General features: G+C 50.3%; 1 protein-coding gene across 3 annotated transcripts in view; it reads right to left on the bottom strand.

Annotated features, from left to right (window-relative positions):
* The window catches only part of FGD5 (FYVE, RhoGEF and PH domain containing 5), a 123298-nt gene extending 109246 nt beyond the window's left edge, over nucleotides 1–14052 (bottom strand). For all 3 annotated transcript variants that reach the window (XM_002758656.7, XM_008982198.5, XM_035273760.3), the window contains exons 1-2: nucleotides 13729–14052; nucleotides 3080–5720 (exon numbers count right to left, since the gene is read on the bottom strand). In XM_002758656.7, coding sequence (XP_002758702.3) covers nucleotides 3080–5720; nucleotides 13729–13741 — 2654 coding nt within the window. In that variant the 5' untranslated portion in view covers nucleotides 13742–14052. The remainder of the gene's footprint in view (nucleotides 1–3079; nucleotides 5721–13728) is intronic.
* Nucleotides 14053–18787: the final 4735 nt, after the last annotated feature.

Genomic DNA, 18787 nt, shown 5'->3' with positions numbered 1-18787 from the left:
ATCACACCACAAGAGCGTCACTCCCCTTCTTAGTCCATTCGGATTCTTCTGGTTTTGCCAAGCAGAAAGTCTGTGTGGTGCAAGCACGTCTTTAACACGCTCCCTGTTTTACAAAGAGACCAGGCTTTCAGCTCCCAGCCTTGGCAAGGAATCACCTCGAGCTAGTCTTTACCCACGTTATTTTACTGTTGTATCTTATTTTTACAATTGCCTTCTATTTATAGCAACTGATACTGTTTTTCCATTTCCCAATAGTGACAAAAAACTTGCCATTATATTTTTCTAAATAAAAAAGATGGGCTGATCTAAAGAAAAATAAGTCAAAGTATAGGCAGCATAAGGGAAATGGTAAATTCAGTCCAGGAAAGGCGAATGGCTGAGAAACAATACATGACTGCTCCAACCTCACCATTTTTCAGATGAGCAAACTGCAGACCAGCCTCTTCCAGGGTCCCATAACAAGTCTTGGGACCTTAGGCTTTGAATCCATGTCTGGTGCACTGTCCTGCCCTCAGTCAGGGCTGTGGGTATTTATTTTGGCTTCTGCCTCTAATCCTCATACTAAAGCGAGGTATGGAGCAGGACAAGTAGGAGGAAGGAACTGCCTCCCAACCCTCTCATCCCATCCAACCCCAAGCACCCCTGTACACAGGTCTCAGATCAGCAGCACCCCCCTCCACTCTGTACTCAAAGACCCCATTCAGGCAAATAAGCAGGCCCTCCCCATCTGCCCCACGGCAGTCACTCATGCCTCTCAGCGTTATGTCTCTCAAACCTCCCTTGCCCAGACCTGTTCCAGCCCAAAGTGGGGATTTTTCTCCCCCTTTGCTTTCATCTATTTCATGAAGGAAAGCGGAAGAAAGCTTTGCTCACTGATTGATGTCCAAGAGGATGTGGTTCCTGCATGGGAGATTTATCCCAGTCAGTCTGGGCTTTGGCAAAATAGCATCAGGGTGGTGCTACTGTGCTTTTGAAATTCAGAGTCTGACGGTTCAAGCCACTCAACCAAGGCCCTAGGCTGTAGCATCAAAAGTGAGCTATGCAAAGAAAGCATCTAGCACAGTGCTTGGCGCACAGTGAACAGTCACAGTCCAGCAGCTTTAGCATTGTCTTAGACATTTTACTCCCTATTGTCATATTAGTCTGGATGAAAAGGCCTTTTTGTTGTTTTTTGGACAAACTACAGACCAACGCAACAGGTACTTCACATACAGCCAAGCAGCCTGTGCCCTGCACACCCCAGGTGGCACCATACATAGACCAAAAGGTGAAGGAGTTGCTCTTAGGATTGTACAGTGCGCAGCCTGCACAACCAGACCTGGTATCCCTTCACATAATTCACTACAAATTCCTGATCCAGAAGTCAAGAAGCTGAGTTTGGACACTGATTTCTCCAGTAACTTACTAAGAAATCTTAAGCAAGTCCCTTTCTCTCTCTCTGCCACAGTTTCCTCTTCTGTAACAGGACTTGTGTCTGAAGTTTCCTCCAGCTATAAAATTCTGTAATTCTACAGAACCAATTTCAATTTTTGAAGGGCTGTTGCACAAAACATCAAATAAGCTCCCTCACCTGGCTTGAGAGAGAAGAACCATGAGTTGAGGAGGGATATTAGAGGGGAACAGTTTACGCCTCAGTCAGAAATAAACTCTTCCTCATGATCAGAGCACCCAGCACCAATGAGGCAGCTCTGGGAGTGATGGGCTCCCCGTGGCTGGAGGATTTCCAGTATACTGGATAAGCACCTGTTAGAGGTGGGCGGTCTCTTCCAGCACTGAGAGTTTATTGTTGTAAAGCTTGGTTCGGCCTTCCCCAGCGCTAGGAGGCACTCAGCTGGGCCTGGGTCTTGTCCACACCTGCTGATAGTTATTAATGCAATGGACTTGTTGGTTCTGCCTCTCCACCCCTGCTGCAGCTCACACAAGTCCACATTCTCCAAATTAAACTCAGCCTCTCGGGCCATGCTGGTGTTTACCTTTCCTCTGGCAAACAAATGCTTTCATCCTAGAAAGAACTAACAAATAAATAGCTTTACCCAGACTCCGGGTAGGGAGAAGATGGAGCCGGGATGGGGACACGCAGAATACTCGAGAAAATTATCCACGCAAACACTTCCTGGAAGCTCTACTCCAACAACAGCTGATGCTAATTGCAAATCACCCTTATCTAGGCAAGACTGCAGGTCCCCTAGGAATCCCTAGCAGCAGCAGCTGTGTAAGACTGGTTTAAGTTCCTGCACACGAGGGAAAAGAATCAGAGGGTTTCTTTTAAAATCACAACCGTTTTGTTTTTTCATTAATTCAGATCAGGTGCCCCCAAACAATGTGGATGGTTTAGGGCGAACTGCATCACCTTTAAGTTGCGTCCACAATTCCATGAGGAACGGCAAGATTTGGCAATTATCCACTTGGGATGATCAATGGGGGGCATTCAGTCAGTCTTGGGAAGGTGGGGTCAGAATACCCCCACTGTTGTTCAATAACTACAGTGTCTCTCACTTCCAAAGTGAATCAATTTTTTAAAAAATCAGTTTGGATGTAGCTCTTAAAGACTTCCATTCAGAAACTTAGCTCAGGGCACCATCAGTTCTTTAAACAACTTAAATACTCTTTTCTAGTTCCCTGTTGAATATACTGTTTATTTACCCAATAAAAAGGTATCAATCTCAATTTAGGGTATTTTCCTGAAGGGAAAGATATTTAGTTTGGCAAGATTCCAGAACCTTCTCCCTTGATGACTCAAGGGGAGTAGCAAAGCCGTCTACCTAGGAGATATGAGAACTGTCCCCCAAATAATGTAAACGAAAATGCTCTCACATGTACCGTATTTGGCATTTTTACACTGCTTTCACATAGAATATCTACTCTGATTTTCTTAAACCCTCTGCTGTGAGGTAGCATGAGTCCCATTTCACAGATGAAGTAACTGAGGCTCAGAGATGTAAAGCCACTTACCCCTAGTCAACACAGCTAGTAAGAAACAGAGCCTGAGGCTGCAAGGAAGTCCATCTGTCCCCCACACCCATGCTGCCTCTCAGATGGTTACAGCTACCAAACAAACAAGGAATAGAATGTTAGGTACCTTTCTGCATCCTGGTCTGTGCTCTGCTGTTTGCTCTCAAAAGCATTGAAGCTGCTCATGTCCACGTAGCCATCGTTTTCATTTGCTGTGGACAGGGCTCTGCTCTGATCTTCAAACAGCTTCGTGAACGCACCAGCCCTGGCAGGCCTCTGGGGCGGAATCTGGATATTCTCATAGTCCGAGTTCATGGCTGGAATGTTCTCATAGTCTGAAGTGTCAGCACTGGGGAAGGAGATGGACCGTGGCTTGGTCAGTGGCAAGGGCAGGAAGGGCGGCCGGGAGCGGTCTTCGAAGGACTCCACTCTGGACACTGTCCTGCTGAAGGGGACGCCTTTCCTCTTGCCATCTCTATAAAAGATGAGGGAAGACGGGGATTCAGAAGCCCGGAGCTTTCCAGTCCGAGACTTAAGCTGAGGAGAGTTACTGAGGCTTCTCCGGTCAACTTCCAGAATCCTGGAAGGCCCGTGGTAGCTGGATTCTGAGGAGGACCTAGAGGAAGACACGTTCACATCCACGTGCAACTTGTTCTCCGTCTTCTTCTTAAACGTCAGCGCCAAGAACCGCTTAAAGGATGACTTCTTCTTCTTGTACTTGTCCGGGGAGTCGCTCTCGATCAGGAGTGAGGGAGAGCTCTTTGTGATGGGCTTCTTGGTGATGCAGGCCAGGTCAAAAGGGGGTGGGATGTCAACCATGGAAGAAGGCGTGGAGGTGCCGCTGGATGGAAGGTGGTTTCTCTGGGAGAAACTCCCAGAGGAGCCAATCACACATGACAGAGAGAGGTTGTCCTCTTTCCTCTTTATCCTGTGGTCGTCTAAACCTGGCCCCTCAGTGTCCTGGTACACAGAGACTGGAATCTCTCGGCCTTCCACAGAGAACGACCGAGGGTATAAAGTGAAGGCCCTGGGCTTTGCTGGCAAGGCCCTGCCGGCTTCCAGGGGCTTCCCCTCCAATGACAAAAGCGTCTTTCCTGCCTCCTCTGTGATACCTCCAATGCTGGGAGCTGACGGGCCTGCCTCAGGTCCGGCTTCTTCAGGGACAGTTTCTGGGACATAGCCAGCCACCTTCCCAGAGTGGGGCCGGGCCCTCGTGCTGGTGTTCTTCCTGTCCCCGGGGACCAGGCCACCCTCTACCTCACAGTTCATTTCTTCTTTTGAGCCATAACCACCCAGGGCATCCGATGCAGCCTGCCCTCCTTCTCCAGGGACCGCCCGACCCGGCAGGTTCACTCCTATCACATAAGGGTTGGCCAATGCATCATCCAAGGCCTCCTCCTCTGACACGATCACCACATCGGGGGCTGTGAGACCCTCTGCTGCTCCACCCTGCAGGGAACCACACTGGCCACACAACTCTCCTGCCACGGGGTCCTCCTCTGCACATAGCCCCAACTTTGGTGTCTGCTCTGATTCTAAGCCTTTTGCTGACTCAGAAAGAGGAGAACAGCTCTCGCTGCAAAAAGAGGTGCTCTCGGTTGGGAAGAACTCGTAGGGGCTTCCCGTGAGGGAAGTCACAAAGTCCTCCATGCAGTCGTTCTCAAAAGGGACGATCTGGCAACTCTCCTCAGCAGGCTCATCCTGTGTGCTGTCCTCCAGGGTGGCGGCTGCCACTTCTTGGCTGGTTTTCTCCTCATGGTCAGGTGGTTCACCAAGGTCAACCTGTTCCCCACCTGTGATGCCTATGGCCTCTTCGTATCCCTCATCAAGAAGCTCAGGGCAGTCCAGGGCCATCTCTGCTTCCTGGACCCCTGTGGCAGGCTCCTCCTTCTGAGGGGTCTCCTCACTGGCATCCTCAGCATCCTGTCCCATGTCCTCGGTGGGGCTGTCAGGACCTGCACCCTCATCTGCACCCGCTGGGTCTGCGCTGGCACAGCCTTCCTCACCATCCTCCTCTGCCTCCCCGGGGGCGTTGGGGGACTCGTGCTCCTCTCCATGGTCATGAGGCAGGAGGAGGTCACTCTGGACCCCCTCTCCAGCCCAAGGCCCACCGTCCTCCAGGCTGCACTCCCTGTGTGGCTGCACCAGTTTCTCTTCCTCTTCACTTCTGGACACCTGCTCCTGTGACCCTGGCTCATCAACGCAGCCCTCCCCTTCATCCTCAGGAGCAAGGTCTGTGCCTTCCTCACCCTCCCTGCTCAGTGCTCCTGCAGGCAGGGCAGCAGGGACTGCTGAGTCCTCACCAGCTCCTGTCCCATCCATGACACATGCCTCGCCTCCCTCCTCATGCTCCTCTTCCTCTTCCCCAGAGGCCTCCGGAGACACAAGGGCTGCATTCCCCACACTGCCCCCATCCGTGGGTTCGTCTTCCCTCAGCAGAGCCCTGGGGACCACAATGTAATCCTCATCTGTCTCTGACTCAGAGCACTTCGGGACGGACTGGGGCCCCTCGTCAAGCCCCCTGTCTACACAGAGCAGCCGCCCATTGCTGCATTTGTTCAAGCTGTCATTCAGGTACATACTGGCTCTCCACTCATTTGGGGCAGCCAGCCTGGGCTTGGGAGCAATGGGGGGCTTCGGACCCCTGAACATGGAGTTTGGACTGTGAAGACTATCGGGCCTGGGTGAGGAAGGGAATTTGGGTGCGGTCACCGGCGTTAGTGGACTGGTAGTCTTTGGTTTAGGAGCAACAGGTGGTTTTGGAGAATCTGGAGGACAAAAATGGAAAAAAGAGAAAAAGTACAATTAACTTTATTTCCATTCAGAGTCTCCCACACACCACTGGCAGGGGAGCTGCAGATGGTTCCCTCCACCATGTGAAGCCCACCTCCTCTGCTTTATGTTAGGCTTATACCCTCCACCAGAACCTTTAAAACCCCTTGATTTTCCACTAAAGATTCATTCTGTAAACAAAGTGAATTGACCTTTCTTCTACATGTAGCCCAACTAACAAAAATCAACCAAATGAAATCCTGCGTTCCTCAAATGAAGTCTCCAGGTCAGCGCATTCATTCATCCAACAGCTACTGGTAAAAACTTGCTGTGAGCCAGCAACCATGAGAAAAGGCTGAACCTGCCATCACCCTCCCTGCTGCCCTCATGGAGCTTCCACTCCCCCTTCTACAGCAACTCCATTGGGTACCTACCAGCTATACTGCAAATGACAGGGTCTCCTAGGGTCAAGAAGAGAAGACAGCCTCTGCTGAGAACTCACAGTTGAGTTAGAACAACTAGAGGATAGTGCTGGGGACCCTTGGAACATTATGACTGAATAGCTGACATCTCTTCCCTTCATGAATGACACACCAAAGGTCTGAAACAGTGATGTGTGCTTCTGCTGGAGGTCACATCTGGAATCTGCATGCTTCAGGACTGTGTCCAGCAAGGCCTACACCCAGATTTCATGGGAGAAATTACATGGTACTTGCCAACATGGATATCTGCAAAAAGTCTCTTTCCTGTGGATGCTGAGGACCTACTGACCATGGCAGAATAAAAGATGTGGTACAGACTACAATGCAACAGGAATTAGAGAAGCGTGGGCTGCTGTGGCCAGGGAAGACCTCTTGAAGAAGGTGACATTTCAGCTAAGATTTGCAGGATGGCAAGGATCTAGAGAAAGGGAACGATTCAATGAGTGGTTGCCAAATTTCGAGCTCAGCATCTCTCTGCCACAAGATTGCTTATGTCTCCTCCCTGGCTTCCCTGCCACCTACCTGGTCCCCTAAGCTCCCATGAATACTGTGGGCATAGAATCCATCTCCATCCAAACATCTCTGCTTCAAAAGCACTGCCTGGATCCCCACCAGCCATGGATTAGGAGTCCCATGTTTCCCTTTCAGCATGGTCTCGTCTCCTAGCTCCATTCCCACTAAGGCTTGGGTCTGACACAAGTGGCTCAAAACACCAGCCTGGCTCAGGACGGGAGGGAATATGAAGCAGACTGCCCGGAGGTCTATGCCAGCAAACTCTTCTCTTCCCATTCATGTCAGGCCCAGTTATGTCCCTGAAGCATCGCTAATCCAGGGCTGTCCCTAGGGTATGTGAGCCACATATACCACTACATAGGTCATTTTTAATTTCTCATAGGCACATTTTTAAAGAATGGGTAAGGCTGAATGTGGTGGCTCACACCTGTAATACCAGCACTTTCAGAGGCTGAGGAGTGCAGACCACTTGAGGTTGGGAGTTCAAGACCAGCCTGCCCAACATGGTGAAACATTATCTCTACTAAAAACACAAAAATTAGCCAGGTATGCTGGCAGGGGCCTGGAGTCCCAGCTACTCGGAAGGCTGTGGAAGGCCAATAACTTGAACCTGGGAGGCGGCTGCAGTGAACCAAGACTGAGCCACTGCACTCCAACCTGGGGAACAAGATCAAAACTCCATCTCAAAAAAAAAAACAGGTAAAATTAATTTTAACAATATATTTTATTGGACTCGATACATCCAAATATCATCATTTCAATATGTAATCAATATACAAAATGCGTTAAGGAGGTGTTTGGCATTCTCTTTTCATACCGAGTCTTCCAAATCGAATCCGCATTTTACATTTGCCACAGCACATCTCAATTCAGACTGGCCACATTGTACGTGCTCAGTAGCCACATGTGGCTGGTGGCTACGGCACTGACCAGCACAGCTCTAACTGGTTTTATACAGCTCCATGGGACTGTCCCACTGGCACCTCAATTTCAGTATTTCTGAAGTCAAAGTTGGTATCGGTGCCAATGAGTTTAGAGGTTAAAACAGCCACTGCATCAAACCCCTAATCCACACCATTTCATCCACATCAATGGCCAGGCCAGCCACTGACATCCATACAATAACCCAGAATCTTCTAGAAATAATAAGTGACTATCAAACTCCCATACACAGTCAAGCGGTATCCTATTTTAGAAAAATATCTATCCAAATTAGTGAAAAAACAAAAAATTGGAGCTTAAAAAGGTAAGCTTCAGCTGTTACCCCTATCGGTGTGAGGTAACAGAGGTAGCCTTTGAAGCCTGGCTAATCTAGGTCAAATCCTGACTTTGCTACTTATCAGCTATGAAACTCAGCCTCAGTTTCTTCATCTGTAAAATGGGTATGAAACAGCAGCTACCCTCAATGGGCTGCTTTAAAAATTAAAGCCTATATATCAAAAAGGCTCAATAGCAGGACTTCACGTAGAAATACTCAATAAAGAGCAGGTGTTGTTTAGACGAAGTCCATCTTTGCCTACCCCAGATCTTCCCTTGGCTGAAGTCTTGCTCTACACTGATACACTACGTAATATGAGATTCATACTCTCAACATCAGGTGGCAGGCATTGGCACAAAATTATTGTTTGGGGGTGGGACTCTCATTTCGCATCCCTAACAGGTGGCCATTTCACATGGGTGCCATGAGATGTAACAAAGGGACAGGCGGGCCGTGAAAAATGACAGTCACCTTGGCTACATCACCCCCCTTCACCCCATCCTTCATCCAATCAAGCTATTGATCTGCAGGCACTGTGTCCTGGGGAAAGGTTATGGTGGGTGTCTGAGGCGTGATCGTGCAAGAAAATGCCTTCCCCACAGGAGGAGCCTCTGGAAATGGCACTCAGTGCCTGTCCTGTGCCCTCCAGCCCCAGGCACAGAGTGCTTCTGCCACATCCCCTCTGAGATCAAGGCAAGCCAAAACCAGAAAGGCTTCATCTGACTCTCACTGAAGGATGAGGAAACTGAGGCACAGAGCGGGTGAGTGACTGGTGTGGGGCTACCCATGAGCCCAGAGCAGGGCCCTGGTAGAGCCTGCGTTTCCTGCTTCCTGGTCTTGTCATCTGACCCTCTGCTCTCACCTTTTTGCCATAGAGTGTTTCTTCTATGATGGAGACTCAGGGGTCCCAGCATCTAGTGAGGCAGAGAAGGGTAAAATGTAGGGAAACTGAGGCCGGGGTGACCAGAAACAGCTGCACAAGTAAGAAATGTATGTTAAGGCTGGGTCCAGGACTCAGAAGTACTAACTGACCAGAAAGTGAACAACTAGCTTTAATTTGCTCCCATTCAATTTCTCTTAGTCTAATTCAATTTCTCTTAGTCTAATACATATTTATTGAGCACCAACTATGTGCCAGGTCCTCATCATCTAGATTCTTCAAATGCATCAATAAGTGTAGCAAAGCCCCTAGACTCGGGACCTTGTATTGAGAGGTGGAGGGCTATATGCAAGAAAAAGGGTAAGAACATTAGATGTCATATGCTAGATAATGACACAGTCTATGGAAAACGATTAGGAGTAACCTTTTCCCCCAATTTTAAATAGTGACCAGCCTAGGCTTCACTGAGAGGACGTGAGCAAAAACATGAAGGTGGTGAGGAAAGCCAGGACTCACTTGGTGTCCAAGAAACAGCAAAGAGGCCAGCGCAGCCAGAGTGGAGTGAGTGATCCAGCAGGAGAAGCAGATGAGGCCAGAAGAATCACAGAAGGGTGCAGATTATGCAGGGCGTTGTGGACCATGGCAGGACTCAGGCTTTGACTCAGAGTGATGTGGGAAGCCACTGCAGGGGTTTGAGCAGAAGCACATGCACAGTCTGGCTAATGTGTTGAAATAAACTGAAACCGTGAGGAAGGAAGCAGGGAGACCAATGAGGAGTCTCCTGCAATTATTCAAGCAAGAGATGACGGAGGATTGGACCAGGCTGAGGTGAAAAGAGGTCAGATTCTGAACAGGAAGGGAGAGCTGAGGGGATCTGCTGACCATTTGAATGTGGGGTGTAAAAGAAAGAGAAAAGTCAAGGATGACACCAAGGTCATCATCCTTTAGAGTCTATGCAACTAGAAAGGTAAAGTCTGCCAACTGGAATGGGAAAGACTGCAGGTGCTGGGGAGGGAAAGCCAGAATTTCAGTTCGCACAGGCCAAACTCCAGTCACCTATTACACCCCTCGGTGGAGGTTTCAAGCAGCTGGAGATATCAATCAGGCTCTGACTTCTGAAGAGAGGTCTGGCTGGAAGTCACCATCATAGAGATGGAATTTAAGGCAGAAGCCTGGTGAGATCACCAGGGGCATGAGTGTGGACAGAGAAAAGGGCAGGGCCAAGGAGGGAGCTCTGGGGGCCCCAGCCAGCAGAGATGAAGAGGGTGCAAACAAATCAAGAGTGTCAGAGCATCCAGCTCTGCTCCCTCCTACCCACCTGTCTCACGAAAGGGAGCCAGATTGAGTCCCTGACCTCAGCACCATGTTATCTGGATCTAAAGGCAATCCTGCCCAGAGAAGACTCTGGGAAGAGAGAGCAGAGTGCAGGTTGAAGGACAGGAGGATTTTCACAATTAAAAAACAGGCTCCACCTGGATAGAGTAATCCAGGGAGCTTTAGGGTATGGTAGGGGGAAATTATAGGCTAAATCAGAGCTAGGGTTTCCTCCTCTGGATTTGCTGTCCAGCATGGATGTAGCTGGTGGACCCTCTGGGGTCTCTTGAGTTTCTCTGGAGAAGGCTATGGTGCCAAACTTCTCTTTCCTTGTGACACAGAGCCTGGGGCTCATTCCCTCCTCACCCTGAGTTACTAATGCCCAGGGCTTTCTGGCCATTTGCTCTGCCTGGGGGCAACTCAAACTCCAAACACTCTTTGAGCCAAGATGCCAAGAGTTAACTAGGGGGTGGGGAAACCACAATGACAGGAGGAAGAGATTTTTAACAGCTTCTAGTGATAGAAATCATCCCCAGCTAGTCCCCTGGTACCAGTTTATATTTTCTCGATATTTTAATTAAATATCTGTCACTCACACGTTCGTTCTTGCTGCTCCCTTGTCTGCTACATAGAAGTTCAATTGGCAAGGGTACTGGGAGGAGCACTGGATGGAGAGCCAGGAGCCCTGATCTTCACTCCTGGCTCTGCCTTAACTGGAGGTGTGATCTTGGGCAAGTCCCTTCCCCTTTCTGGGCCTCAGCTTCCCCATGTGTAGAGTGAGGGGACAGGACCAAACAGTCAGTCTGGTTTGCTCTGGCCAACTACAGCCTTCTAAACTTCTGGCTTTTCTTAAGACATCTTCTGCCATCCCATCTTCAGTTCCCAAGTCTGTTTCAGCTGCAATTCACTCACTATACTCCCCCTGGAACTCTCATAACCATATGTTGCAAGAGTAATTATCTTCCAATTTCGCCTTCCAATTACATCTTCATTTAACTTTCATTCCTGGGTGCCTGCTGGAATGTCCAGGCCAAGCCTGATGATTTCTAGTTAGGCTGCTGTTAGGCTGGTCCAGTGATCCACGACAGGGCACTACCGGGAAGGCAGCACGGGCCAGCGTGGGAAGAGCATGCTCAGGCCCAGGGAGGCTGGGCTCCCCTCCCAGCTCTGTTGTACATCATTTTGCCTCTCTGAGCCTCAGTTTCCTTTTTGGTAAAATGACGAAATACCTCCTTTTTTTTTCAGAGGGCTGTTGAGAAGTTCAGGAAAATAGCAGACATGATGCCTAACAAAGTAGCTGCCAGTTGACAAACATTTCCCACACCCCTACGTGTTAACACTGAATAAAAAAAGCCAGCTCTCAGGCCGGACAGTCTGCGCTTCAATCTTGTCTTTTAATTCAATCTTCAATAAGCTGGTGACTATAAAATCTCTGCATTTCCATTTTCCCACCTATAAAATGGAAATAGCAATGGTGCTCATCTCATAAGGTGACTGTGAAAACTAAATAAACTGATAGAAGTAACACACCTAAAAGTGATACCGATTCATAGTAAGTACCCAGTAAATATTAGCTGGTATTTACTAGTTGCTATGTGACAGACACTGTTCTAGGCACCTTACATGTTTTATTGTTTAATCTTACCAACCCCGTTTTTCAGATAAAGAAACTGAGGTGTAGAGAGGTTAAATAACCTGCTTAAGGTCACATAACTAAGTATATGATGGTTCTGAGATTCAGTCCCATGGAGTCTGTGGACCACCATGCCACGTGATGAGGAAATTCAGACCATGGTGCATGGTCTGAATGTGAGGCTGGTATCATTACCATCACATTGAAAAAGGAACCAGGTTTACACTGGAGACAAATTACAGGAAGGCTGAACCCAAGAGTGACAACGGCTAAGATTTCCTGGGACCAAACCTGCCTCTAAGCTTATCCCAACTCACTCCATCCCCCAGATTCTCAGAGAAGGGAGGGTGTCTGCCCAAGCCTCATGCAGGAAAATGTGGGAAAACTGGAATCGCTCTCACCATTGTTATAAAACGGGTTTTATTAGGAGTGTAGGAAAAAGCTAGCCTGGTTCTGTTCAGGCCATGCCAGCACAGGCAGGAGGCAACCCCCTTTCCAGGCAGTGGCTGGCTGGGCTCTGGTTCTCTGTTCCAGCTTCTTCCACTCCCGCAACGTGGCACCCCCATCCTGCTCCCCAATTCTGTGACCCACACTCACTAACTGCCCAGGTGCCTACATGCCCAGCAGTAACAGGGCCTGGACACGGGAGGCAGCAGACAAACTCCCAGACTGTCTGAACCGCCCAGCCTGCACCTCACTGCTAAAACAATGACTTTTTTTCATTAAAAAGATTTTTAAAATATATATACATATCCTACAGACACACACACAAACACACACACACACAAACACACACACACACACACTAGCAGGATATGGTTCCAAGACAGCCAAAATGGTGGCTTCCTGTTTCTTTAGGGATATGTGTTTTGGAGTATGGCTTTGGACAAGGGTGTTGGTCGGCGAGGGGGCTGCCTTCTACTAAATTCTGTGAGAAAAAGAAAATAGAGTGGCGATGGCTTCTCGGCAGGCAGATGAAGTTAGCTGGGACTGTTCCCTCGCAAACTCTCATCTTAAGGGAACTTTCTGCCCTCCCCGTAGATGGAGTTGGGAATCCCGAGGACTGAGTTCCAGGCACCACCCATCTCCGAGTCTCACTTTCTAAATCCGTTAAATGGCACTACTCTGGAGGGATCCCTGAGATTTCAAACACATTCTGATTTCACAGAATCTCTGAACTGCAAGGATGAGCTCGGGGAGTCAAATTCATAGTGCAGGAACGCGACGGACGGGGGGTGGGGGAATCAGGAGAGGCTCAGCGAGGCGGCGACGAACGTCCCCCGGGCGTCGAGTCTCCTAGGGGAGGCACAATGGAGGCCAGGGCGCCGCGAGAGAGGGGTGCGTTACAAAAGATTAATTTAGGGCTTTTTAGTCTCATCTGGAGAATGAGCTCCAAACCTCGGGGTCTAGGGGGAGAGAAGGGAATAGGAATCCTCGTACCGGTGTGCCGAGTACTGAATGAGAATGGACCTCGGAGTCGGGGAGAGACCCGGATGGCCCCGTGGGTCAGGTGTGGCCTCTGAGAAGCCAGCAAGGACTGGTTCGGGACGCTGGGGAATGGAACGCAAAGGGTTGGGGGGGGTCCAACCAACTCGCTTTTGCGAAAGGGGAGTCTTTCTTCGTTGGGGGAAGGAACCCTCACTCCGGGGACCGCCGTGGGAGTGGGATACTGGCGCACACGGCCAAGGCGTGGCCTCGCCAAGTGGGTCCCTGAGGCGGGACGCTTCGGACGGGGGCCCCAGATTCTCATCCTCTCGGCGGGTGGACATCGGAGCCGCGCATGCTTTGACCGAGGCCGAGCAGCACGGAAGGTCGGTCGGGGGATTTCGCGCAGCTCGCCCGGGCGCCGGAGAGCTCCAACTTGGAACGCCCGGCCGGAGCCCCTCGCGCGTGTCTCGGCGCCGGAGGTCGCCGGGCCTCCTACCTGCTCTGTTCATCTTCAGCGCGCTGGGCCCGGGCCGCCGTCGGCGCTTCGGTCCGTCGGCGGGTCCCAGCGCGATTCCGCACGCCACCTCCCTCCGCGGCCGCCCCGCGGGGCCCGCACCCCTGGCGCCCGCCCGCCCGGCCCCCCGCGCGCCTCGAACTCCGCGCGGCGCGCAGGGCAGTGGGGGCGCGGGGCGCGAGCCTCCGGGGCGGGGCCGCCGGGCTGGGGCGGCCGGGGGAGGGGGAGGGGGCGCGAGCGCGGGGGCGGCGGCTAGGGCTGCGCTGAGCGTCGCGTCCGCTCCGGGCTCCGTGCGCGCTGCGCTCTGGCCGCCGCGTCTCCGCCTGCGCCTCTGCCTGCGCTGCAGCCGCGCCTCCGCCCCCTCCTAGACATTTCCTCCGCTCCCGAAGAGGAAGGATTTTTTTTTTCCTGCTCGGTCAGGGATCTAGGGAGCTGAGGGTCGGGGCGTCCCTGCGCACATTTAAAGGGGCCGTGGCCGTGGGCAATGCGGGAGGCGCTGGGGGATGGAGGGACGAGAACTCAGCGAGTTGGGCTTCTGGGGTGTTCCTGGCTCCTTCGCCCAGCAAACCATCTATCCCTTTATTTTTAACTCTGGGCATTCGTTCAGTCCCGCTCCAGCCTTGGCGCTGAGCGCGGAACAGAGAGCCCCAAATTCTTGCCCTCATGGAGCTTGGACGGTAGGAAGTCGTTGGAGACACCATTTCAAAGCGAGGGAGGGAAACCAGGGCAATGGGGCAGAGCGGTGGCTCTCAGGGCGCCGCGCAGCCTCAGTGAATCAGAAACCCCGTGTTTTATCATACCCTCCAGGTTTGAGAACCACCGGAGTAGAGAATGGGTAGTCAAGGAAGGCCTCCCTGAGGAGGTGCCATTGGAAGGGAGACCCAGTTGATGAGGATCCTTCTTTCCTTATACACTCAGCACACACCACACAGCCTCTCACAGTACCTGCCTGGTACTGGGCGACCAATAGACCAAGCCTCCACCCTCTAGGAGTTCCCAGTCTGTTTGTCCACACAGTCACAGGCAGATAGTTCTGCTACCGCGAGGCTCATGCTGTGATGGGAGCACACAGGCGCCTGTGGGAGCTCAGAGGAGGTCCCCAGTGGGGAGGGCTCAACCAGAGGAGAGGCCTCAACCAGAGGAGACGCCTTCCCAGTAGAGGGAATCACAGGGGCAAAGACTTCGCTGAGATGGGAGAAGTCCTGGCCTGCTGGAGGAGTCTCAGGGCTTTGGCTTGGCAGAGGTGGTGCTGGAAGTGGATCTGATTCCCCCAGCTGTAAAATTAGGAACTGAATGTGATTCTTTTAAAGTCCTCTCCATCCCTGAGCTGCCACAGAGTCCTTAATCATCCTGGCTTTTGTGGAGAAATACTTGTGACTCGAATAGAAAATCTGTGGCTGAATTTGGCTCTTTATACATTTTATGGGTCCATGCACGGAAGTGTGGCAGGGATGGAGATGGGGGTGATGGTTGGTGGAGGTGGTAGAGGTGGGGAAATTGTAAGTAGTAGCAGAAACGGAGAAGGTGGAGGTGGTGTTGGAGGTGAAGGCGGGAGAGGTGGTAGTAGAAACTAGTGGTGGTGGAGAGGGTGTCCGGGTGGTGGTGGGAGAGGTGCAGAGGGTGATGGATGTATTTGTGGAAATCATGGCGTAGCTGGGGAACGTAATATACCTTGCAGTAGTGGAAGAGTTGGAGGTGGTAGAATTGGTAGATGATGTGGATGTGGTGGTGGAACTGGAGGAGGTGAAGGAGTGGTGGTGGTGGAGGTGGAGTTGAGGGAGGTGATGCAGGCGGTGGAGGTGGCAGAGACAGTTGAGGTGATGGAGGTGGGACAGGTGATGGAGTGGATTGAGTTGATGTAGGTGGTGGAGTTGAATGAGGTGGTAGAGTTGGTGGTATAGAAGGTGTGGGCAGGTATATCTGTGTTTAAATGTAGGTACAAATGAGTGAGTGGATAAATAGTTTCAATATTTTATGCAAAAAGAAAATATGTTTTTTTAAAAAGTTGATCTTGTTTCTGAGATTACCAATAAAAGCAAAATACCCTACAACCCCCAGGGCAGGAGCAGGTGAGGGAGGCTCAGACTATTCAATTCGCCGCCAGTGTTACTCTTCGCTGTCAGCCGTGCAAAGGAGAAAGGGGGATAGACAGAGACCTCAAGGTTTTGCTAAGCCCTTTCCACTGCTGTTGAATTTGGGATTTGAGCCTAAGCAATATCTGCTTAAAAAGATCATAGCACCAAGACCAGCTGGGAAAACACAGGTCTGAACTTGTGTAGCTGAAGCCACACAATAGTGGAGAGTGATGGCCTGTGAAGTTGAAATGCTTATTCCTTTGTTTGCTGTTCCTAATAAGAGAAAATGGATGGGAAAGACTGTGTGCTTTACAAACACCCATTGCCAATACTGGTGTTGTATTTATGGGACTGAGCCACAACCACTCACTGAATTCAGGGGGAATGACTGTAAATACCCACAAAAGACATGATGTGTGGGGTGATGAACATCATCGCTGCTTATCTTGAGCCTTTAACATATGTATTCATCCCAAGAATTTTATAAAGGAGTTATTATAGCTCCATTTCACAGATAGAAAAACCGAGGCCCAGAGATGGAGAGCGACTTACCCTTACAGTCCAGCCAGGACTCGCATCTCCTTCACCCATTTTCTACTCTGTGAATGATTGCTTTGCCTTTTGGGGGCAAGAGCCTCTTCGCGCTTTTCTGGAGGAGCCTGGAAGGTGAAGGACAGGAACCTCTAAGGCAGATGCCAGTGGGGTTGGCATCTGAGTAGGCTTTCCCTCTCTCCCCTTCTTTTTGCTCGTTCTATCCTGCCCTCTCTATGTACTTTGGACGATCAGAATGGCAGCAGTTGCCAGCAACCTTGCAGTGAAAACCCACTGGGAGCATTGGAAGTGGGGGCCATGGTTCTGCCACATCCAAGGACCAACCAGGTGTCCACCTCAGAGCCTGGGGAACTTGGGAGCAAAGGAACTTGGGCATCCAGTGCATTAGACAGGTGAGGAGACAGTGGCACTAACAGCAGTCAGTCATAGCAATGATAGTGATAACAAATGCTGATAGTGGACGCCTGCTGAGCATCAGCTCTGTGCCCCACCCTTTCCATACATCTCATGACAATGTAAAGTGATTTTTATCATTGCCCCCATTTTACAGGTGAGAAAACTGTGGGTTAGAGGGATGAGACACTTACTTAAGACCCAGAGGCAATGGTAGAGTCAGACCCAGGTCAGTCTGTCCCCAGGGCCTGTGCTGTTTGCCCTGTACCACATTTGCCCACGGTCACCACAGCAGAATCTTGACCAGCATCCTGAGCATTTCTTCCTTTCTTCAACTCATTCACTCAACAAAAATGAATGGAGTGCCTACTTTGTGCCAGGTGCCCAGCCAGGTTCTGGGTAAACAGCCCAGCCTCACCCTCTGCTTCCCAGAGCTCCTAGGCTAGCTGAGGAACGCCACACAATGTATAGTTACCACCAGCCCAATGAGAGCACTAATGGGGAAAACAGACCTCTTGACTCCCAAGCAATGTTCCCATTACGGTACCACCGCCCCTCAGGTGCCTTTAGACCCCTGCTGGTGATGACAGGTTCCCTGGGTGCTTCTAAAAACAAAGTCATCCCTCACTGCACCCTTTAAGCCCCCAGGGCCCTCTCCACACACAGAGCTCTATCCCACTCACCCCTCACTCATGCATGTGTGTAGTGCACCGTTCTCCAAGTCAGCAAATGCTTCCCATCTTTTTATTCTCCTTGGACAATCTGGGGCTGACTACCTCCCTGCACATGGCTCAGGTTATGGCAGCCCCAGCTCCAAATTGCTGAAATCCAGCTTTCTATTCCCAGAGGCCCAGGCCTGAAGCCTTTGTTAAGCCAGCTCCAAAGCTGGATGTGGCCCTGTTCTCCAGAAACAAAAGCACCCCAGGCTCTGTGAGCTCATGTGAAAGTGCCCATCACCAAGCCTCCCAGCCCGGCAGTGGGATGTGGTGGTCAGAAGCCACATTAACCTGGGCATGACCTTGGTGAGTCACAAAGTCTGTCTCCCCATTTTCAAATCATGATAGCTGATATTTACTGAGCTATATGCTGATATATTTGTGCATTCAATATATGTTTTGTGTACATTACCTCATTTAATCCTCCTAACAAACCCATGCGGTAGGCGTTGTTATTACCCCCATGTTAGAGATGAGACTGCTGTGGGTTACACCCCCCATGGACATTGAGGAAGGAGAACTGTCCAGACCCCAGGCACAATTAGGGCCTGAAGAATATCTTAGTTTATAGTGTTATTACTCAGCTATTTCCTTTATGTAATCCTTTATATGTAATCATATATTAGTTTATAGAATTAGTGCCTGAAGTATAACTCATTGCTTACTTATATCTACCTTATATATATAATCATACTTAGTTCTATATAATCTTTCTATATAATCATACAATGGATGTAGTCAGAGCTGTACTGACACATTTAGTGCTGATTTATAAAATCCTTCCATATAACCATATAGTAGTTTGTAGTAGGAGGAATGCCTAGAGCAGTCACAGAACAGAAGCAGTACATGGGAAAACAGCCAGACCAGGATGAGAACCAAAGATCCAGGCGGTGGTGTTCCTGCCTGAAAGGGCATATGCTGTATGGCAGGCTTGGAGCAAGAGCCTCTCCTCCTGATAAAGGAGTCGTAGTACCTTGCATCCAGTTCCTGTGGAAAGTAGGCCTCAGGCCTGAGATCCTGGAAGTAACCGAGGGAGAAGAACCTCTCTGGTGTGACCAGTCACGACTGTACACTCTGTCAGTCTTTTCTGGCTTCTGTGCTAGCTCAAATCATCCTCCCATAAATATCTTAAGAGCACAAGTCTGTCAGCTCCTTCTGCATTGGCTTACAGTATCCTTCTATTAGAAATCCTTTGAAGTCTCCAGCCCCCAGACAAGAAGTGTTGTGCACGACTCCTGCTGCACACAGCCCACCTCCTTGCCTCGGTGACATAATGGGGGTGGACCCCTTTTCTGTGCACGA

Source organism: Callithrix jacchus, chromosome 15 (assembly GCF_049354715.1).
Source record: "Callithrix jacchus isolate 240 chromosome 15, calJac240_pri, whole genome shotgun sequence".
NCBI classification, from domain to species: Eukaryota; Metazoa; Chordata; class Mammalia; order Primates; family Cebidae; genus Callithrix; species Callithrix jacchus.
Note: the sequence above shows the minus strand (reverse complement) of the source record. Positions and strands in the feature narration are given on the sequence as shown.